Raw genomic sequence first — 24,208 nt, forward strand, 5'->3', positions numbered from 1 at the left:
ATTATGATTGATTCTCAAGCAATATAGTATCATCGTCACGTCAGCAAATGAGTTATAATATGGAAATATAATTACTTTGACAGTCTAAGATTTTCTACGATTTTGAAAGTTAACGATTTTTTTTTATAATTATCCTCTGATTTTTAAACTGAGTTATGTGAAATGCATCGTGGAACTTAATTGAAATCGAATTAATTAATTCAATAAATTTTAATTAAAATATTTATAAATTTTTAAAAAGATCATTTATTTTAAATTAAAAAATAAAATTAATAAATTATATTTATTAGTTCACGAATTATTTTATTAAAATATATTTAAATTTATTTTAAACTTTAAAAAATAAAATTAATGAATTATATTTATTAATTTAATAAATTATTTTATTAAAATACAATTAACAAATTATATATATTAATTTAACAAATTTTTTATTAAAATAATTATTTTAATGAATGATTTATTAAAAGTACATAAATTTATTTTAAATTAAAAAATATATAAATAAATTATATTTATTTTATATATATATTATCAATTTATATCAACATTAATAATATTAATTTATTTTAAAAATAAATTAAATGAGTAATATAATAAATATAAAATTGATTATATTTTATTCCCTTTAAATAAATAAGTTGAATTAAATAATATTATGTTATATTTTATATTTCATAATAACTTAGTTATGTATCTACTAATTTCCCACCGGCCACCAGGGTAAATCGAGAAAGTGCACGCAGCGGCCAGCCCAAACGCCCAGCATCTTTTAATAAAAATTATATCGAACCGCAGACGATAACTTAAATCAAACTTGAATATCCACTACGATACCATTGCCCCGGGACTAAAGAATCACATCAATGCTCCCCTTCCAAAATTAACATAATTATTTAGTTTTAAAACTCATCATTTAATGCCTTCCAAAGTTAAATTGCTTATTCCCTTGTCACTAAGTTAACCATCGAGTGTTTAGTTAGATTTTGTGATTGATTAACTTTTTCCCAAGTTGTATTTTCTTTTTCAATCTAAATTTTTTCAGATTTAGAATATAGAATTAAACGATGAGGTTTCCTTTTTATTTATATTTTTTATATCATTTTTAATAATAATAATAATCAATTAACCTCAAAATACCTACTTAATATACAATTAATATATGGAAAATATTGGATTTTCTAAAGCTTTTTTTAACAAATATAATTCTATATTTTTGTTTAAGGTTTGAAAATCGATATTTACAGATAAAACACAATTCAACCATAGAAAAAAATTATCGTAACTAAGTTTTCTCTCTTCTTTAACTTAAAACATAATATTCAATTAAAATTCAATTTTCAAAAATTTTAAAATAAAACTTTCATGCCATTTAGTTTAAAAAGAATTATAACTATTAATCTTCATTAAAAATATTTTATATTCATTCTAAGTTTAACACTAGATTTTAATTCAAGTGGTCAATTTGTAAATTATTAGATAGACAAAATAAATGTTATATAAACGATAAATATTAATAAAAAAAATTTCAATTCATTGATAATAATTTAAATCAAATTTCAATAAAAATAAATTAATTTGTTCTCTTGCTGTATATATTAAATTAATTAAATATATTTAATTATTTATGCAACTCTTGATATAAGTTACAACGTTTTTTATGTTAAAATGCTAATTGTCCTTACAGAGCTTATTAATTTCGAATAATTTTTATAAAATTTGTTGCGAATAATTATTCGTAGTTCCGTTTGTTATACATTATCGTCTGTTAAGCCTTCTAATCCTCTACGCAAAATAACAAAACGGAGGCTCCGTTTCCGTCAACTGAGAGGGGGAGAAGGTGTCCTAGCCAGGCGCCGATACCTTCCGCTTCTCCTTGCCGGCGAAAACCCTACTCGCTTCCGCCCACCCCTTCGCCGTCGACGCTGGCCTCTGACCCCTGTATCAAGCATCCCTATCTCCCCTGCCCATCTCTTGTCGAGATCGCTCGCCGCCCTGCTGCAGTTCGTTTCATCTCCTTTCGCCTCATATTCTTCGTAATCAGATCTGTACGAACTTCACCTAGAATTCCAAATCTGAGTTGTTCTCGGCGTATTTTGTTCTGCAAGGCTAGGTTTTGTCTTCACATTGTGGAGTTATGCGGCGTGGTTAGTTGATTTGTAGATTTTGTAGGAGACCCTTGGAAGAGTATCTCCTGTTTGATTGTCTGATCATAATATAATGTTAGTTTATTTTAATCATATTTTTGAATACTCGCTGATGCTGACGAGGTCTCTGTGCTATTCGTTTTCACTGATAGAATTACAGATCTATTCTGCTCAATACTTTAGTCTCAATTTCCTGTAGAACAATTATATGCTATTCGTTTAGCTGTTATTTAATTATGACATGGATGAGTATAGAGAAGACTGATAAGATTGCTGGAGATGTCTTCTGTTTTCAGTAATCAAGATACTTGCTGACTGATTAATGTGTGTTAGAACTTTTAAACAAAACGTTTGGAATTTAGAAACTCAGATCCATCTCTATTTCTTTAATTAAGAGGCCAAAAAAGCCAGCCTCTTCAGTAATTGCCTTAATTTAGTTCCAAAGAAATATGATAGCATGGTGCATAGTATGGGTAGTAGCCATGAGACTGTTTTACTACTCAGGATGAGATGATGATTTCCTAGTTCTTTTTTTTTTTTTCACAGCTGCAACAACTAACAAATGTCTCATTGAGGGAAGTGAAAGGTATACTCATTGGCGAACCTCTTGTCCATCAATAGTTCCATAATCCATATTTTTTTGGGTTGTATTTAGGCTTCTTATGTTTATTTTGTTCTCTGGTGGCCAACATTTCCATCTCGATTTTATGGTACTATTGCATGATTTTCCTTGTGTTTCATTCTTCTGCTGCTTCTGTCTGTTGCATATCCTTGAAGATGTAACTTCTGAGAACAGTTAAGTTGGCTGCTGGCTGATTTCGTTGTTGTTGATTGGTGCTTGAACTTGAAAGATAGAGTAACACTTGCTTGTTCAATATATTTCTACTATGTACTTGTAGAAGAAGGAACTTGTGATAGAATCATCTGAACATTCTTTAGTGAATATAGATTAATTTCCATCCGTAGTTATTTTCATACATAAAACTCTGGTCACAATTATTTTTATTTTATTTTTTGAAGGGGGTCTCACTTTGTAGTTGGGTCACTTATCAATATCCCATCGCTTGTTACTCGCAGGTGTGTTTTCATAGATGGCTCCCAGTAAATGCAAACCTTCTGGAGATGAAACTTCTATCAATGTGACACCTTTGAAGTTCTCTAGAAGAATGCTTGAGAAGCTTAATTCTATTGACCAAAGAATGACACAGGAGATTGACATTAGGGAAGTTTATTTTTTGATCATGCATTTTTTGTCGTCTGGGCCATGTAAGAGGACATACGGGCAGCTCTGGAATGAGCTTTTAGAGCACAAACTTTTACCTAGAAGATACCATGCTTGGTATTCACGTTCTGGTGCACCAAGTGGTGATGAAGATGATGATGGCTTGTCACTGCCTCTTTGCTATATCAAGCTGACTCAGAGGTATATAGAGTAACATAGTTTTGTATTGTTCATGTTTTCTTGCTTGACAACCTAAATATCCTGTTTATTTTTCTTCATAGCTTGACTGTTTGTTCTTTTTAGGTACCCTCATATTGAAAAGGACCACTTAGTAAAGCTTTTGAAACAATTATTAGTTAATTCATCTCCTTTGCCTGGCGTGATTGGAGGAGTTCCCAGTGCTGCTGTTTTTCCTATGCTAATGGGATCTGGTTCTTTCTCTCTTCTTTCTTGTATGTAAACAATATGCCCACCATTATGTTCCAAATTCAGTATATAGAATTCCATTTGATTTGTTACCGATTCTTCTTAATGCATCAAAAGCCTTTTGGGTGGAAATTAATGCATAAGATATAATTCCATTGCTTTATGTTTAACCTTTTTTCTGCTCTTCTCCACATAATTTTGATATTTCTTTTATTTTGCAGTTGTCTCACCTTAAAGCTCCTTCTTTTACATGCAGCTGATAGGGATAAAGAGATCAAAGGCTCCAAAAAATTACCGCGTTATCTGCGTTGGCCCCATATGCATGCTGGCCAAGTTCATGGATTGAGTTTAAGAGAGATAGGTGGTGGCTTCACAAAACACCATCGCGCTCCATCCATTCGTGCAGCATGTTATGCAATTGCTAAACCATCAACTTTGGTACAGAAAATGGAGATCATAAAAAAGTTAAGGGGGCATCAGAATGCTGTCTATTGTGGTATGTTTGATTTACTTTTTGAGTATTAGAAAATTGACTGGAATTCTCAATTTATTTCATGACTATTTTAGAGTGATAAGGATTCTATTTATGTTTTACATATTAGCTTCCAGTATCTTTTCTGTTGGTTTTTGCATACACATATCAGGTCCTCTTTGTTCAGTTTCATTTTGCAAGTAACTTATCATCATACAAGTAGCACATTTGTATGCCAATATTGCTCCTCTAATCAGTGAGATGGGTGATTCAATCAGTCTTTTATGTTTCTAAGTTTTTGTATTTCTTTTGGAAGGAGTTCTGATCATGAGTGCTCCTAGACACTACATCATCCCTTTTCTTTTATGTCATTTCCTAGTCTAATACATCCATCGAGCAAGATGTCTGGGAATAATAGTCCTTTTGCATAAAGTTGGCTGCATTGCCCATCATTAATTTAAGAATTGGTTGTGGGTAATTGGTATCCATTTAGGATTATTCTAATCGGGTTTATTTGTTATATCACGGACACATTTTTTGACCCCAAATGTTTTTGCCCTAATTCCAGGATAGAATGTAATTTTTTGGCAGTTCTCTTAGATTGTGGGCTCCAGCTTTATGGATACTTGGTCACCCTTGTACCCCTAAAGCCTAGAGGATTAAAGTGAGAGTCATCCCAATTTGAACAAGCTTAATTTTTTTTATTGCTTCCTATATGTGTATTTGCCTAGTTTTTATAGATTATTCCTATTCATTTTCTATGAGCCTTTGTGCAATGGTAACGTTTCCATTGCAACCTGGGCTAAGTTCTACTTGTGAAAAATCTAATTCTTTGCTAAGCAAGGATATTGCGTAGACACTGGCCTTAGGTTCTGTATTAATAGAAATATTATACACTGGTATTGCTTGTTTTTATTCCTTTGAATAATTTTGAACACTCATGGGACATGATATGATTTCTATTATATACATAATTTTATTTATCACTGACAATTTTTCTCATTGTTGGAACCTAGAGCTTTTTCTATGCTTATATATTATCAATATTGCTTGCATGACAATGATCGAGCCTGGTGAGATTAGATGCCTTATTGTTGAGGCTCATTTCGTTGTCCCATCCCATTTATTTTACTTCTTGCATTATTACATCCAACTTTGAAGCTGTTATTTTTAGTTGCTTTTATGAACCTGTAAACCACTTTTATTTTTGTAGTTCTTTATTCTAACAGGTTGATGCAACATAATGATTTGTGAAATTGTTATTGTAGCTACATTTGATCGTTCTGGGCGGTATGTAATAACTGGTTCAGACGATCGCCTTGTGAAGATCTGGTCAATGGAAACTGCATTTTGCCTAGCTAGTTGCCGAGGACATGAAGTGAGTCTTTGATGCGACATTTATGTTCTTCATATTCAGATGTGGGATTTTATTTTTCTTTATATTCATTTCAATTTTTTTCAAAGTTATAAATTTAGTCTGTATACATGTAGGGTGACATTACTGACCTGGCCGTGAGTTCAAATAATGCTGTGGTGGCTTCTTCTGCAAATGACTTTATCATTAGAGTTGTTAGTCTTTTTTAATTTGTTTTCTTGATAAGTATTTACCTGATTTGTCTGTATTATGCTTCTGAGTTTTGATAGTTCTGGCTTACGAATGCAGTGGCATCTACCTGATGGCCATCCAATATCAGTGTTGAAAGGGCACACTGCAGCTGTGACTGCCATTGCCTTTAATCCCAGACCTGCTGCTGTTTATCAGCTACTCTCGTATGTGTTTTCGGATTATGATTTGTTTCACTGTTTTTTTATTTGTTTTTTTGGACTGATTTTTTTTGGTCAAGTCCTATGTATCTTATTGGCATTTCTGGAGTTTATAATCTGATCATATCTGTTGAGAAAGATGGAATTGAGTTACTCAGATAAAAAATGAGATAAATACACACATTATGCCAAAATAATTGTAGAAATCAGATTTTTATGCCAAAATGAGATAAATACACTGATATTTGATGATTGGTTTGCACATCATTGCAAATTTTATATTCTTGATAGCTGAAAAATCAGATTTAATTACATCTATTATGCCAAAATAATGCTAATTATTTTTTCTCCTTTCTTTTTTTTTATGAGGATTCTTATCTTGGCAGATCCTCTGATGATGGAACATGTCGTATATGGGATGCTAGACAATCAAGTGCAAAGCCACGTATTTACATCCCAAAACCTTTAGATACTTCAGCTGGTTTGTTTTTAATTTCCTTTTCTCAAACATTTATTCCATTATTCTCCTAGTTTTAAAAAGTGATGAGTTAAAATGCCAGGAAAGACCACTGATCCCTCCCCTAGTGTTGGTCAACAAACACATCAGATTCTTTGCTGTGCATTCAATGCTAATGGAACTGTATTTGTTACTGGTAGCTCTGACACATATGCTCGGGTATGCCTTATCTCTTTATACATTTATTTATTTTGCTTGAAATGCTGCAAGTTCTTACATGCAAGTTGTTTTGAAGGTATGGAATGCTTATAAGAGCAATATGGATGACCCTGAGCAATCAAACCAGGAGATGGATCTTTTATGTGGCCATGAGAATGATGTCAATTATGTGCAATTTAGGTGAGTTACCTGGTCAAAGTTCAATTTTTTTCTGTTCTGATTCTGACTTTTCTTTTATCCAGTGGTTGTGCTGTGGGGTCTAGATCTTCTGTTGGTGATGCTCTGAAAGAAGATAATCTTCCTAAGTTTAAGAATTCCTGGTTAGTTTTTGTTGTTTTTTCAGTATTCTCAATTATTTTTGTTCTTTTGTAATATCACATAGAGGTTCTGAGCCTTGACATTGAACAAAGCTTTGTTTTTTATTTAGTTGATTCATGGTATACATATTAACTGAGATTTCCTTTTAAAATAAATTTTAGGTTCACCCATGACAACCTTGTTACCTGCTCACGTGATGGCAGTGCAATTATTTGGGTCCCAAGATCCCGACGATCTCATGTGAGGAATTTTTTTAGTCATTTTAATTCTTATCCTTCTCTGTATGATGTTGTGGACTGTCTGGATCATTCATGGAAAATAATTCTCAATGATTTTTTGGTCCATGCAAAATTACTTTCAGCAATATATTCCTGTTTATTTCATTCAAACGTTTTTTTTTAAATTTCTTATACTTCTCTGTTAAAGAAATTGCGAATGAAATATTTATCATCTTATATACCCTTCACGAATCAACTACTAAGTTTCCATCTAGTTTGGTAGAAAGTGTGGAACCCAGAATTGAGTTGAAATAGTGGTTTCCTTGATTTATGGATACAATAATTTTTTGTATAGATTTAACCAAACTTTAAAATTTCGAGCTGCACCAGAATTTCAGTCTTTGACCAAAATGTTACAAATTTGGTATTGTGTTGCGTGGATGGATGAATGATTTAAAATATTAGAGAAGACAACTATGTACCTAAGAGCAAGGGTTAAAGTATCATTTCATATTAGAGCTTCTTTTCTTGGCTAGAGTTATACAGATTCAACATTGTGCTATGTTGATACTCAGCATGCTCTAAGCATTCTGAAATGTATTTACATGAGTTTTATTCCTCTAATACGTATTCACTATTTACATACATTGAAAATAAGAATATAGCAAAATAGATATTAAATTGAATTAAAATTTTCTGTACCATACTGAAATACTTAATGTTTTAGTAATGTTAAAATATGCAAAGATGAATTTAGATGGGATTAATAGGTTAAGGCATTAACAGAGATATACTCCTATAATCTTCTTTAATTTAACCCATTCAATTATATTAATTAGATAATTAATTAAATTATACTTTTAGTTAAGTAAAATAAAAAATAAATTCATCTTGACGTGTATTGTAATATGTTGAACACGCAAGATAATGGGATGATTGACATGGGAGAAATTATTTGTACTGATAAATATTGAATTTCATTAATTTAATGGAACCATACGTTCTGTGTTATTAAGCATGGTTTAAGCACTTAAATCAAATCTACCTTTCATTAATATGATGAACAAATTTTTGCAAATTTCATTGAGGGCAAAAATAGGGCTTAAGAGAATTTGAATTTACCAGTTTGGGCTTAATTCCTAGCAAGTTGGTCTAAGTTGACCAAAGTTAATAAATTTTGATTTTACTGGTGTATATGAATTTTAGCATTGTTCTAATTGGTGTAAACAAGATCTTGCAGAAATTATTTCTTGTAACTACAATGTCAACGATCAGACCTGATTACTGTAAGGGCAAGGGGAGAAGATGATTTACTCATTGGTTTCACACTTATGTTTTGGTCATTGTTTTAATCTACATTGGGCACAAGGGTTATGTATTGCTCTGGTAAAAGACTCATACACTTGCAGCAACATGGGATATTGTATTGTTGACTTGTTGTGTATATTCATATTTGAGACTACATTAATGTTTCTGCTTGGAATACAACACTATTTGTACTGTTAATCTGACAGGTGCTAGTACCAAATTGTGACTTTGCAGCATGGTTTACTTTTCTATTTTATTTTAGTAAAAGGTTTTTTCATGATTAAAAAGAAATTATAGAACTCTGGAGCAAGTTTGTTCCTTTGTTACATATCTTTTATTGAGTTTCTTGTTTTTGTTTCATTTCATTTTTCTGAAGTCCTTGCTCTGTACTTTGGTAGGGCAAAGTTGGGCGTTGGACTCGTGCTTATCATCTTAGAGTCCCTATGCCACCTATGCCTCCCCAACCTCGTGGTGGTCCCCGTCAGAGATATCAACCAACTCCTCGTGGTGTTAATATGATTGTTTGGAGCTTGGACAATCGTTATGTGCTTGCTGCTATCATGGGTGTGCATTTTACTTCTTATTTCTTAAGGGTTTATTTATTTATTTTTGTGATAGCTTTCTGGATATAAAGACTTCTGATGAATGCTAGTGGGTTTTGCATGGGTTTCACTTGTCATACAATTCTTGACCTCATGTGCCATGATAAGTCATCGGTTAGCATGGTGTTCCATTATGATGTCTTTATCATGACATTTCTTATCCTTACATGCATTGGATATTTATATTTTGCGATTTGCATCAGGGTCATCTCTCTCTTTCATACCTGTATTGGATCGCCAATTCTTCAAGTTGGACATTGTCACCCGCATTGATTAACTGTCATATTTTGAAAATAGTTCTATCAGACACCTAGATTCTTAGTGTCTGCTATAAGTAGTCAAATCCTTGTAACATACGTTTGCATGACATGCAAGCAGATGACAGTATCTTTGGTATGATAACTCATGGTTTAAATATATGTGATTTGACTATAGTCTGTAGGAATAAGCCGGTGAGGCTTGAAACTTGGATTCTGGTATTATTTATTAGATATTGTAATAGTTATGGTTTTAGTAGTATCACATCAGGTGTTTGCTATTAGGTATTATGTTAGAGTTTATATATATATATATTGTAATAGTTCATTTTCATCTGGAAAAATTGCGTTTCATTTGAAATTGAATAGTGACTATGTTGCTATACCTTTCAACTTAAAAAGAATATTTTTCTCTATGAATGATAAAAGGTTTTTGAATTTTAAAACACATTTTCATTGTGATACACGCTCACAGTGACCTTTTATAAGTTCTCACTATGATTAATACTTTATATTAAAATAATTATTGAAAAGGTTAATATTTAAGTGGGAAATATAAAATTTAGAGTTTGCTGGGAAGTCCCACCTGCATATTTCGTTATTGAATACCATGTCAATGTCCTATATATGGTTTACTAGTTCTCATAATGGAGTAATAACAATATAATCTTTTTCCTTCCTAGCTAGTACAAAAAATCACAACACAAACAATGTTTTTGGCTTACTAAATAATTACTGTGGGGCATTTCTTAACTTTGACTCGATGAGAAAATTTCTCCATCTTTCAATTAGTCTTTGGACTGCAGGTCTACAAAACTCGATGTCATAGGTGGATCCTATAAACATCCAATTCAGTAAATGGAGTGTTAGAACAATTGGGGGTTTCTTGGGATTCAATGCTATTTAATATAGAGTGATTAGAAACTGCATCCTCAGTTCTACCATTCTTTGAATACTTTGAATACCGGCGTAGATGATGCCTTAACAACTTAGTGTTCTATGGAAAAAAATTTAAGAAGTTGAAATACTTATCTGGTTTTGATGGTTAATTGCATTATGTTCAAATTGATGTTAAGGGCATTATACACGGATTTTATAGTTAAATATGTTGAGGAAACTCAAGTAGCCAAAGGAGTGTGGATGACCTTAGCCAATTTGAAATAGGACTTTTGTTATTTTGTTGTTATATTGAAATTTCATTGTCGATTTTAGTCTCCCACGCCATGTTATTTTATTGTTCTATTGTTATTTTGTTGTCATGTTGAAAACATATTTTAGTCTCCCACGCCATCTTAACTTCAAATCTATGCCTTCTCATTCTTACAATTACTAATCACATATATTCTTTTTCTTCTGTCTTTCTTTCTGAAAATAAATTGTTTCTATCTTCAGATTGTAGAATATGTGTCTGGAATGCTTCTGATGGTAGCTTACTCCATTCATTAATTGGCCATGAGGAATCTGTATGTATGAAGTATAGTATTTTCTCTATTTTATTAATCGTTTATTCATTTTAAATATTATTGATTATGAATTTAATTATTTAGTCTGTAATTATGTCTTCTAGTTATTTACTGACTCTCCATATATTTTATCATAGTTTAACATGATCTATGACTATGAAGGAGCATATCATGCCAACATCATCTCTTTTCATTATTTATATGATACACATTGGATGAATCATCACGAGCGGCATATTTGTCCCAACTATTTGGGTCAACTTAACATGATGGATCGCTTATGAATGACCACCTAGCTATAAAAGTACTGGGTCTTAGCTACAAAAGTTGGTGACATCTCTTTTCTTCGTGCCACCAATACAACCTCTTAAGCTTTCTTGAACATAATCGTATTGCAATGGTAGATTGTAAAATGTGAGTGCTTAACTTTCTTTAGCAATTCATCTTTAACTAGATGTGACTCAGGAACACAACATGAAATCAGAGGACTCTATTCACATCACAAGAGAAGTCAGGCATCATTGGCTCTATTTCTTTTATTATAACATGAAGATGTGCGAAGGGGAGTCTTGGCGTAACGATAAAGTTGTTGCCGTGTGAGTTTGTGGTCACTAGTTCGAGTTGCGGAAATAACCTCTTGCAATGCAGAATAAGACTCCATACAATAGATCCAATGTGGTCCAACCCTTCCCTAGGACCACTGCACATTGGAGAGAGGTTCGTGCACTGGGCTGTCCTTTTATAACATGGAGATGCAATGACCACCCATCTGTTCAACCTCTATAAGATCCAACATTTGAAAACTAGATTTCTTGCTATTTAAAGCATCTGTGCCATGTTAGCCTTTTGTAGATGGTAAATGATGGAACGGTCATAGCATTTTGGGAGTTTGATTCACCCTCTCTGATGCATGTTAACCTCTATTTGCATGAATGAGTACTTTGGACTTGAGGCCATTTATGTTCTCAAACATCATAACAATGTTGCTAGATTTTGAGGGCAAATACGATAGCAGATATAGCTGAAGGTTATGAGCAGGCTGATTGCCTCATGCCCCTTAAGTTGTCTGGAGGCATAATCAACTAGTCCATGATAAACTTTATGTCAATATGATCCATACAAATTTTTATTGACTACCTGACAACAACCCCATGAATATTTTTTGTTCCTTTAGACTTGTTTCCTATTGTGGTTTCTCTTATGATTTGTTTAGTAAATTAGCTTATATTATTACTTTTCGAATATTTTTGCAATTTCTATTTTTGTTTTTCTTTTGATAATCTTTGTTTGCTTAATGTGAATGTGTGTACTTTTGTATGCCTATTATGTTTGAGAATCATTTCATGTCTAACTTATCTTACCATTACCTGTAATTTTATATGGTAAATTCCTTCTGTTTTTATGATAATGCTTTCTCCAAGGTTTCAGTATTTAGCTCTTAATTCTGTTGACTTTATGATTACAGACGTTTGTTTTGGATGTGCATCCTTTCAATCCACGGATAGCTATGAGTGCTGGCTATGATGGTAAAATGATCATCTGGGATGTAAGTGTTTGATGTTGTTGTTGTTCATACACACACACACACACAGAGTGTAATTCCTTCTATTATCCTATCCATTACACTCTTATGGATTGATGCTACTAGATATGGGAGGGCACACCAGTGCGGATATATGAAGTTGGTCGTTTCAAGTTGGTTGATGGGAAATTCTCACCGTAAGTTAAATGAATTCGAGTTGATCAGTGCTAGTTAATTTTAGATCTATACTGTTTTGACTTTACCGATGCAGTTCCCTTTAAATACCTTATTTAATGTGTTAGTCTGTCAGCAATTTCACACGACATTGGTGTATCTTTAAGTAGTATACTGGAAGTTAGTTGCAATGTTTAAAACATCCTTGGGTTTCCGTTGAGAGGTTGAAACTTGCCACTCCACTAGTAGACTGAAACCAAAATGGGATCAGCATATAGTCAAATGCACTTATCTTGCATCACCTGAGATGCGCTACCTGAAATCAAACTTGTGTTACATATATTCACAATATTTGGGGTATGGTTTGAGTTGTATTGGATAAGAAATAGTGAAATGGATGGATGGACAATTAGACCTACCTCAACAACGCTGCTCCAATTGCTTGAGATCTAGGCTTGGTATCGCCAATCTTCATAAAATGATCTACAGTGCTATTCTATGCAGTCGCATAGCCACTGAACCGTATCCTCATTCCATCAGTTTATGGTTCAACAATAAAATGTCCATTTTTTATCTATAACACCATCCTCCTGATATAACCTCAACACCTACACACTAGTAACTCATTAACCCAACCACCCATATTTATTTACCCGTCAGCTATACCTGTATTTTCAATCAATAATGATCGAGAGAATAATCACCAATAACAGGTTGTGTCATCTTCTTTGTGCTTCTTCTCTTTTTTTTTTTTTTTTTAATTTTCTCTTCTTCCTCTTCCTCTTTCAACATTGGTGCACAATTGCACAATCAACCTTTGATGGCTTGAATCATGTGTCATTATGGGATCGAATTCAATATTTTAAACTCAGTTTATAAAATCAGATAATGGGTTTTACTTCCAAATATCAAAATTGTTGTAGTATTTAAAAATGTACTAATGATGTTTTTTCTCGATTGCCTTGCACATCATTATAAACTTGATTTATTATGTTTCTCTCAATGGTGTTTTTTCTCTTTGTTGAATTCTCAGAATGATTGTTTGTTTTTTAAATCTAATATTAGTCATTGATTGGTAGGACTATTTAACTTATATGCTTCGTTAGAGTATCTTCCAAACAGCATAGGATGGTATATCATCTGGACCTTTATTCCAACTTCCAACTATCAAAAGTCATTGCGTTTATTTTTGTTCATCAGCATGTTATAACAAATTGGCTATAAATTATGGCCAAAATTATGTTGTGAAAGCATGCTAGATAATTGATACAATATGGGATACCAATTTATCACTAGGAAAAATGCAAAACATGAATATAATTGATGTAATGCTTCCATCTTGAACTTATTAAGAAAGCAACAACAACAAGCTTTGAGTCCAACTCTGGGTTTCACTATGTAAGGTGCTATTGTAGGATTCATCTTCTTCATGGACAAACCTAAGCATGCTTTAGTTGGTATGCTGGTACATATTGTCTGTTTGATATTAGGTCTGTTTCTGTCCCTTCTCTTCTGTATTTGTCAAAATTTATCATTTGCTACTTTGATTAATGTTTGGATCTGTTCATTCATCAATTCAAACTAGCTTCAGAATTCGCCTTCATGTCTTGTTAACTTATATTTCTTTGTAGTTGAGTAGTTTTGTTAACTTATATTTCTTGTGCATGAATTCTCTTTTATTGTTTTATGAATATGATCTTTAGATTCGTTGGCTCTTACCTTGATGTTTAATGTTTAACTTTTTCTAATCTTTTTTGTCCTAAACCAGGGATGGAACTTCAGTTATTCTCTCAGATGAAGTTGGTCAGATATTTATTGTGGCAACTGGTCAAGGAGAGTCACAAAAAGATGCCAAATATGATCAGGTGTGAATCATTCACTTGCTAATACGGTTCAGTCAAAGCAAAACTTGAAATCCAATATTTCTCTCCTTGACAGTTCTTTCTTGGAGATTATCGACCCCTTATGCAAGATACAAGTGGAAATGCCCTGGATCAGGCATGCCTTTTTTCCATTTCATTTTCTTTGCCAAAGTACACACTTGATATTTCATATTCATTGAGTTGACTGAAGTGTTCAAACGTTTATGCATACCATTCCATTTAGGTTTTCATGGGTAGTTTTTTTTTTTTTTTTTTGAGGCTGTGGCCAGGCAATACCAAGCTCACATCTTTCATTGATCTGTGGTTCAATGCTTTTCTATCCTTTCTACCACACTTTAATGGCCAGCTTAGGTATGAGCAGCTCTGTGAGGAGCTATTGACCAGGGACTATGAACCCGAAACTAGCTAGTTTAGATATGTCAATAACTTATCTAAAATATTCTCTTTGGATATAGCCACTGCAATTGTTATATACTATAAAAACTTGATATCCATTGCTCAAACTTGTATCTAGTAATGGATATATCGGAATTCAGACTCCGTTGCTATTTAAAATAAGGCCAGATATTGTGCCTATTTGATGATCTCATGAGAGTAAAATATATGAGAACAAAAATTGTGGTGTTGATTGAATGGATCGAACTATGAGTTTTTTAGGGTTCTTATTGTAGGCTTTTGGTTGAATAAGACTCAAGCAAAATAGATTTGGTACAATGGAATTAGTAAAATATAAATAAATGAATAAATCCTATTTTAAACATAGTCGATTTTTTTTGAGGAAGATAAACTGAGAAGAACAAAAATTAATTAATTCAACTCCCAACTAATTGAAGTGGAATTGTATATCATTTGGTATTAGAGGTTTTGATGAATGGTATGGTTTTAGTAGTATGTTGTGCTAACGCTCAACAAGCAGTAGGTTTAAAATTTGGTCGTACTATACGGTATGGATTCATCATAGAGATCAAGTATCAAAGCTCATTTTTTACTTGAATGTTAGAATCAAATCATATAAATTTTACTTTTATAATCTTCTAAATTTGTTTTTATAACAATTTGAGAGGAATTGCTAACATGGCATGCTACTTATGGTATGATTGTCAGTTCTTGTAGGAAAATTTACCTATGCTAATTAATTTTGATAATCTACAAGAACAATATGTCTTTAATTGTGCTACTTGACACAAAACGAGATTCTAAATCATGCTTCAACTAGAGCATTTTCTGCTTTGGATGTCTCCTCTAATTAGCAAGAAAGCAATAAAATTTCACTAGGAAAAAACACTATCCTGGTGTCAGTTAAACAATCAATGTGTAAAATGGGTGGAAGATGTGTGTCAATTTCCAAGTCGACTATTTCTCTTTGCAGGGACTTAGCACACTTAGTGGCATGATAATCCCATCAACACTTACTGTGTTGGTCATTAGAAGTAGTAGCAAGAACCCTAAATAACGTAAACCACCTATTCAATTTCTCCATGTTATCCACTAATCTAGAACACAACAAGAGATATTAAGTAAAATTTATTAGAGCCTTTATAATAAGCCTAAGTAGAAACATATATTAATTCAAAGGTTCATAAAGCTAGAAACACAAAAAAAATAATTTATTCACAATATAACATTAGTTGGTGGAACCAACATGAAAATTCTTGGAGAATGTAGTGATATATGTCCTATGTTGTACTCTTTTACTCTTTGAGTTGCATCAATGTGTACTTTTTACTTTATCGCATGGATTAAAATCTCGTGTTGGATCATTCGGTACAGGCGAAATATTTCGTTTTGAAATCGACACGCTCGAGGCCCCGCAACGGTTGTGGAGGCGTTGCGTGAGCCCCACGATCGTTGGGGACATGGAATAGGAATGGCAGGGGAAGAAATTAGCTTTTAATTAAATAAAACTTAGATTAATAATTACAATTAACTCCTAATTATAATAGGGATAATTTAAATAGGCTAAATTAAATTCTAATAAAACTATCCAATATATATATATATATATATATATAATTATTTTCTTATTTTATATTTTTTTAATATTTAGATTAAATTTTTTATTTTTAGAAAATATATTTTATATTTAAAAAATATCGAAAATATATTGTCACGATACAATATGGTATCGAAATCGTATCGTTCTAGTCCAAGATTGAAAGCTCGACATGGATCGAGATTTTAAACCTTAGTATTAATTACTAAAATTAAAATTCTCTTAATGTCAGCAAGTGTTTCTTGTATAAGCTCAATATAATTGTTGGTTTGAAGGGGAAAAAATAGACAAAAAACAAATCAATTGGCTGGCGAAGTTATGCTCCATTCGTAACTTTGAATGGTTGATTGGCAAGAGTTATTCTCTACTTTCAAATCCTTTATCCTGTTTAATCAGTGTTGTTTGTTCTTCTTGATTCCTAAGTTAGTTAAAAGGATTTGATAACTGTTAGGGCCCGATGGAATCCACATATATCTCCACAACGGTATAATATCCATTTTGGGCCTTAACAATTGGTATCAGAGTCATGGTTTATGTAGAGCTATGTGGGGACCCTTAGGAAAAACGAAGGAGATAGGGAGGCCCGAACCCAAACCATGGGATAATGATAGGAGGGCTCCTAGTGGTCCGTTGTTTGAGAGGAGGATTGTTGGGATACAATCAAAGTCCCACATTGGAAATATATAAAAAAGATCATGGGTTTATAAGATGAAAGATATCTTTATTGGTATGAGGCTTTTTGGGTAGAGCCCAAAAACAAAACCATAAGGACTTAGGTCCAAAGTGGATAATATTATACCATTGTAGGGTCCGATGGAATCCACATATATCTCCACAACGATATAATATTGTCCACTTTGAGCCCTAACAGTGGTATCAAAGTCATGATCTATGTAGAGTCATGTGGGGACCAAAGTCCTACATTGGAAATAAATGGAAAAGATCACAGGATTTATAAGATGGAAGATATCTTTATTGGTATGAGGCCTTTTGGGTAGAATCCAAAAACAAAACCATGAGGGCTTAGGCCCAAAGTGGATAATATCATACTATTGTGGAGATATGTTGAGTCCATCAGTTCTAACAATAACTTTTGGCCTAAATTAAACCAATAGATGTTGAATGTTATTCTAAGGAGGCAAGTCATCAAGTTGGATCTTGTAGAGTTAAGCCACCGACTCACCAACATTCATGAGCACACTAAGAGTTGAATTTGTTTGCAATTTAGGTCATAGTGATGTCATGTCCAAAGAGATCAACAAGCCACATACTTCAGGATAATAGATTGCTGACATTTTAACTGAATCATTTGATGAGACTTTGTTCTGCTTTTACTCAACAAGTTGATCGTCATGGGTATCCATGCTTCAACTTGAAAGGGAATGATAGAAATAATGATTTTTATCTTGCTATTATTTCTATATGCCAAGGCTTTGAAGATATAAAAACATGAGCTGTAATCTCTCTTTACGATAAATGAACCCAATTTCTTAACTGATTCGATTTACTTTTTGTACACTGGAATGAACTTTGTTCCAGGTTGACATTATTCTTCTAATATTCTCTCAGTTATAGAGGTTTTTGTTTTTGTTTACAATTGTTCATACTGTTTTCATGTTTGGCATGGAAGTTTAGAATGGACCACAAAAATAGGTTTTTTCCCAACTCAGTATACAACTTTTATCAGCTATTATATTTCTTAGGTGTTCCACTTTATTTCCTCATGCACTAAGAGATTATCACTTTCTATTCTTCTTTCAATTATCCGATTAACTTTTGTTTCATTACTAAGGTTTTCTTGGCTGCACCTGTACATAATACTCTGTTTTGAAAAGACTTTTTTTGTTACTTCAGGAGACCCAACTTACACCACACAGGAGGAATATTCAGGATCTTCTCTGTGATTCGGGTATGCATTTGCACAGAAGGATGTGATATGAACTGTCAACCTGTCATCATTATTTGCTATATTTGGCATATGGTCAATTCACAATTAGTGTATTTTTCTGTCAGGTATGATTCCATATGCTGAACCTTATCAGAGCATGTATCAAAGACGCCGCTTAGGTATCATGGGTATTGAGTGGCGTCCTAGTTCACTGAAACTTGCAGTTGGTCCAACTTACAACGCTAATACTGGTGATTTTCAAGCACTACCAATTGTGGATCTAGAGCAGTGGGTTGAGCCTTTACCAGAGATTGCGGAAGCTATAGCTTGGGAAGTAGAAAATGACATGCAGAGTGATGATGCTGATTCTGAATATAATATAACTGATGAATATTCCAGCCATGCAGGTCAAGAAAGTTTGAGCAGCAGCTCATGTGAAGAAGCAGAAATCAGTGCCGAAGATAGTGGAGATGATAATGACGGAAAGGAAATCCTTAGGAGATCTAGAAGGAAAAAGCACAAATCGGAAGTTAGATTCACTTTCCAACTTCATTTTTCCATACTGTTTCTAATTTTGAATATTTTATTTATTTATTCATTTGTCAGGCTGAGTTCACAACTTCATCTGGTAGGCGGGTAAAAAGAAGAAACTTCGATGAATGCAATGGTGCTTCTGTGTCAAGGTCTCACAGACCTAAGAGGTCCAGGAATGGGCGTTTGAAAAGATTTAAGGTCTCTAAATCCGAGCCTTCAAGGCCACAGAGAATTGCTAAGAAGAATGCTCTCACTTTCTTCTCTAAATTAACAAGTGCTTCTACTGATGAAGAAGATAATGAGCTAGACAGTAATTTCTCTGAAAGTGAATCAACGTTGCCAGATTCAAAGACCCACAGTGTCGAGTCTGAAAGATCAATGAAATTCAATCCACCTACTCGTGCGAAGGCGAAGGAAAACATCAAAGATGCACTTGAAGACACTGCAATACCTTCTGAAGTCATCAATAAACAGGATAATCCAGTAATCAAGAGGAAGTTGGTCCTTAAGTTGCCACGTCATGTTGTCTCTGGAACTTTGACATCTGAATGCCCCAAACAGGATAATTTGTCTGTATCCTTGCCTATATCTAATTCTGTTGTCAATAGCCATAATAGACCTGAAAATGAGATAACTGAAACAGTCAGTTCACAGAATGAAATTGCCTCCCACCCTCATCTTTCAGTGGATCACCAGGCCAGTACGATTAAATGGGGAGAAGTTAAGCAGCGCTCTTCAAAACGCCAAAGAGTAGGTGACATCATAACTTGGGCTGCTGCAAATGCAAACCCAGATGACACTAACACAGTTGGAGTTGACACCATTGGATATACTGTATCTGAGGATGAGTGTCAAACATCAATTTCTAGGAAGCAAATTAATGATAATGGTCATGAGAGAAATGGAGCAGGAAACAAAGGAGTGGATGCTACTCCGCATCTGCTTTCTCCTGAAACTAGGTCTTTGATTCATCAGCAGTCATCAATTTGTGTTCATGAGTCAGACCAAACAGAGAATGGCAATCCTGTGAACCATGAATACAAGATTCTTAATGAATCATCCAATGCATATGAACTGGTTTCAGCTAAAGCTGTAAATTATTTTGGTAGCAAGTGTAGTTTTGATGTGGATCCTCAGGTAGACAAAACTACGAAGACCACTTACCCAAAGATACGGTTCAAGACTAGAGGAATAGTACAAGAGTTTAATAGTTCGTCCTCGAAGTTAAAATCTACAGCACTTAACAGTTCGAGGAGTGCAGAGGATGAGCTTGTCTCAGACAGTCCGACCCCAACTGACCCAGATTTTGATTTGGTTGCTGATGAGGATGAAGGAACCAGCAGAAAGAGTTCAGACCCTGGAAAATCAAATAATATATCAGAAAATTCAGAAGGATGGACAGCCACAAATGCTAGTTTGTCTGTTTCCAATGATGACAAAGACTTGAACTCCCGCCCGAAAATGTATAATGCGGTATATAAGAGGATGAAGTTATCCAAGGGGAAGGAGAATTTTATTGTTGATGTCCAAGCCAAGCAAGAAACTACTTCAGATTCTGTTGACCATGATGAGGCCACATTTCTGTTTAGTGGTAAAATTGGAAGTTCTCGCAGAACAAGATCCACAGGCGGAAGGGCACCTAAACATGATCTAAGCTATAGCATGAATAACTTTGATGATAAAAATTATGGTTCTCTTGGAGCATCCACGAGCAGAGGAAAGTCTACATCGGGTTCCCGTAATCAATTTTTTGTTGATGAATGGAAATCAACATCAAAAATGCCTGTTGGTTTAAGATCTGTAAGAAACAGAAGGGAGAACTACAATACAACTGATTTCAGATGTTTGGATAAGAAAAGCCATCAATCGTTGCGGAAGCTTTCATGGCTTTTATTGTTAGAGCATGAGGAGTGCTATAGATATATTCCCCAAAAAGGTGATAAAGTTGCCTATCTGATACAGGTATTTTTTTTTATCTGATGATTTTTCGTTGTTACAAATAAGGTACTTATTTATGCTCAACTGTTCTCAGGGCCACCGTGAGTACATTGAAAGCTCTGCTAAAACTGAAGTAGGTCCATGGAAATCAATCAAAGGTTTAAAAGCTGTCGAGTTTTGCATAGTACAAAAACTTGAATACGCTTCATTTCCTGGATCTGGTGATAGCTGCTGCAAACTCACCCTTGAATTCAATGATCCTTCATCTTGCGGGTTCAAGAAAACTTTCCGAGTCACATTGCCTGAAGTCAATGGTCCTGACTTTCTCGTGGAAATAGTACGCTTTAATGCTTCCATTGAAAGGAACTGGACCCACAGAGACAAGTGCCAAGTATGGTGGAGGGATGCTGATGGGTCTGGTGGAACTTGGTGGAGTGGTCGGATCTTAACTGTAAAAGCTAAAGATTCTGAGTTTCCAGATAGCCCATGGGAAAGATATGTAGTACAGTATAAGGATGATTCTTCTGGACAGCATTTACATAGTCCTTGGGAACTTCACGATGCCAATACTCATTGGGAACATCCTTGTATTATAAATGAAACCAGAGACAAGCTTTTAAATTCTATTTCTAAGATAGAACATGCATCAATAGGAAATCAGGTGAACCATGCTTCTAGATGTAACTGTAGGTTAGTAATTTAATCATGTTGTCTTCTGAGCATTTTATATTAATCCTTGTTCTTAAATCAGGATTATCATGGTGTTCAGAAGCTGAGTCAGGCGGCTCAGAAATCAGACTTCTTGAACAAGTATGACATTTCCATCTACAATTCCCTTGTTTTGCTTGCTTATGTTCACATGATGAAATTGATAGTGCAAATCAGAAAATTCTCTGCCATTCTTAAGCTTGTACGCTGTGGTTAATTTCAATTGATAAATTTGAGCAATAAGGTACTTGTGTATTTTTTTTGTTTTATTCCTGTCCATCACAATGCAATTTGGGATTGTGTCAGGCACACAGTTAACCTAAACCCATTAGCAGATCAGATAAAGATTCTGTTGGGAGCTTGACTAAGCATATTATTATATTGCTTTTTGTTGTAATTAGGCAACTAATATGACTTAAGAAGTTGAGTTTTGTATATGGTCTACGGTTTAGGAAAGCAACCAATCATGATTCCATAAATTTATTCATAGGTGGATTTGAAAAGGGACTGTATGTCCTATTGGGTGCATTCTGCTCCTTTAGGTGGTTAGTGCATGTGCTACGTGAGAAATTTAAAATGTATTTCATTCTTTGGAAGTGATTTAACTTGAATTAAAATGACTTAGAATCTTAAGTTACAATATTTGTTGACTTGTAACTTATAGTTGTTTGTATAAACACTTGTTTCCAAATAAATTTCCTTGGCTTATGTTATTTAAGATGAAATTTTTAGCTGTAGAGAGAAATTTTTAGTATCTATCATTACGAAGCTCTTTAATAGTTTGGATATTTTATCAAACAAGCAGATAATGATAAGGGATATCATCAATAAGAGCTGTCATGTTGTAGAGAAGATAGCATCTTTCCTGATCATCATGCTGTCACTTTTGCTTAAAGAATAATGTTTTATCCAATTAGGACCGATATAATGTATGGATTGGGTGTTAGATAGTTAGGAAAGTACATAAAAAGTTGCTGTGAGCTGTGACAGATTAAAATGTTATGATGGACATACAAGGTTATTAGAAAAGCTAGAAAAGAAAAAAAACACTTGTCTAGGAGTTAATTATGTATTGCTCCAATAAATGTTAAAACAATAGAATGGGAAATGATGGTATTGGTAATTAATTGGTATTTTAAATAATTTAAAATTTACTAGTGATGTAGCTTATATATCTAATCTCAAAGAGTTGGGTCTAAAAAGTCTAAGTTTAAGATGTTTGGAATATAAGGTTTGGTACCTTATTCCCTTGAGCTTGGTGATCGATATTTTGTAAGACATGATAAATTGGAATAGAGAGATGATAAAGTGTTCACATGATTTCAAATTGAAGTGGGGAACATCTAATTCAAAATTCCTATCTGGCGAATGGCTACTGATCCTCAATTAATTTTCAAGTTACCATTCTTACCTGAGTGATGATGTATTCAAATTCTCTGGCATGATTGATAATCAAGTTTTGGATATTTAAAGACTGTTTAATCATCCCCATCGTGTTGTTTGCAGATTCCCCGTTCCTCTTTCTCTTGAAGCGATCAAGAGGAGACTTGAAAACAACTACTATCGCACTGTGGATGCGGTGAAGCATGATGCCGATGTGATGCTTTCGAATGCTGAAACATACATTGGCAAGAGAGCACAGATGAAGAGGCTAAGGGAATGGGTCGAGCATACATTTTTTTCATTGAAGGAAGAATAACAGTCAGAGGAGTCTCCGTAATATAGGCTAAGACTGCTGCTTCGTTGTAGATATCTCTATTCTAACATATTGTTTCACATTTTGGCAGTCTACTCACGCATCCATTTATTTCTTTGGGTGGTTTTGAGGAACACCATACAGAGAGAGTAGGGGAAGAGAGAGAGAGAGAGAGAGAGAGAGAGAGAGAGAGAGAATGACGGGTCAGAATTCATTTATGGGTAGAACCTTCACCATCAATAAAATGAAAAAGAAAGAAAACTAGCAAATGCTGTGACACCCCTTTTATTCTCTTCCTCTTTTCTAGTCATTTGAGTAATTGTTACAGATATTTCATTATTACTAACTTGAGCAAGATAAGTTTAAAGTAAAGATGTATCTTCCAAGTCATTCATGTATTACTTGTCGTTCATAGTCCAGTCCGAGCTTGAGATTGGTTCATTCAGAGTTTCAGACCAACGATTGTGTTCTCTGTGAATCATTTGCCTGCAGTAGTTCGTCCAATAATTTATTTCATACATGTTACTTGCACAAAATGCATGCTTATATGATATTGGCAGTTCAAATTACCCTGAATGAAAAGATAAACAGTATGGCTAAGGACCTTAGAAATCTTAAAACCTTTAGCCCTTTTTTCTTTTAAATAGAATGGGAAAAATAGCGGGAGTGGAGTGGAAAGAAAAAAAGGTGAGGAAGAGAATCCAATAGGGGACAAAGTCTCTAAATAAATTACTCTAAGCACTACATAAATCTTATCATTAATCTTAATATGTCTCTAAATAAATTTATTTAGTTATTATATGTCACTATTTTGATTTTAAAAATTCAACTAAGTGATCTATCCCCACTTCGCAAGCCTAGTCCTAGACAACTCTGCCTCTGCCACCATTGATGTGATAATGTTGCCTTGTCCACTTCACGTTGGCAGTTATCCACGCCTGCTTCAGTTTTTATTGGGGGGAAAATAAAGATGGTGTTTCTATTTTTCCAAATTTTGAC

General features: G+C 33.8%; 1 protein-coding gene across 1 annotated transcript; it reads left to right on the top strand.

The window, feature by feature from the left end:
* The first annotated feature begins 1,807 nt into the window (after positions 1–1,807).
* On the top strand, positions 1,808–23,326 carry LOC141834728 (uncharacterized). The gene is given in 24 exon segments (XM_074722072.1): positions 1,808–2,048; positions 3,225–3,570; positions 3,673–3,821; positions 4,052–4,291; positions 5,536–5,645; positions 5,759–5,836; positions 5,931–6,037; positions 6,418–6,512; positions 6,592–6,745; positions 6,747–6,887; positions 6,950–7,027; positions 7,187–7,265; positions 8,950–9,115; positions 10,803–10,873; positions 12,339–12,419; positions 12,522–12,592; positions 14,338–14,434; positions 14,508–14,567; positions 18,300–18,354; positions 18,459–18,862; positions 18,940–20,829; positions 20,900–21,466; positions 21,557–21,615; positions 23,020–23,326. Coding segments are annotated over 23 exon segments (5,277 nt in total). The 5' UTR covers positions 1,808–2,048; positions 3,225–3,238; the 3' UTR covers positions 23,213–23,326.
* The last annotated feature ends 882 nt before the right edge of the window (positions 23,327–24,208 follow it).

Source organism: Curcuma longa, chromosome 9 (genome assembly GCF_044706935.1).
Source record: "Curcuma longa cultivar G26 ecotype Majalengka, Jawa Barat chromosome 9, ITB_CL_G26_1.1, whole genome shotgun sequence".
NCBI classification, from domain to species: domain Eukaryota; kingdom Viridiplantae; phylum Streptophyta; class Magnoliopsida; order Zingiberales; family Zingiberaceae; genus Curcuma; species Curcuma longa.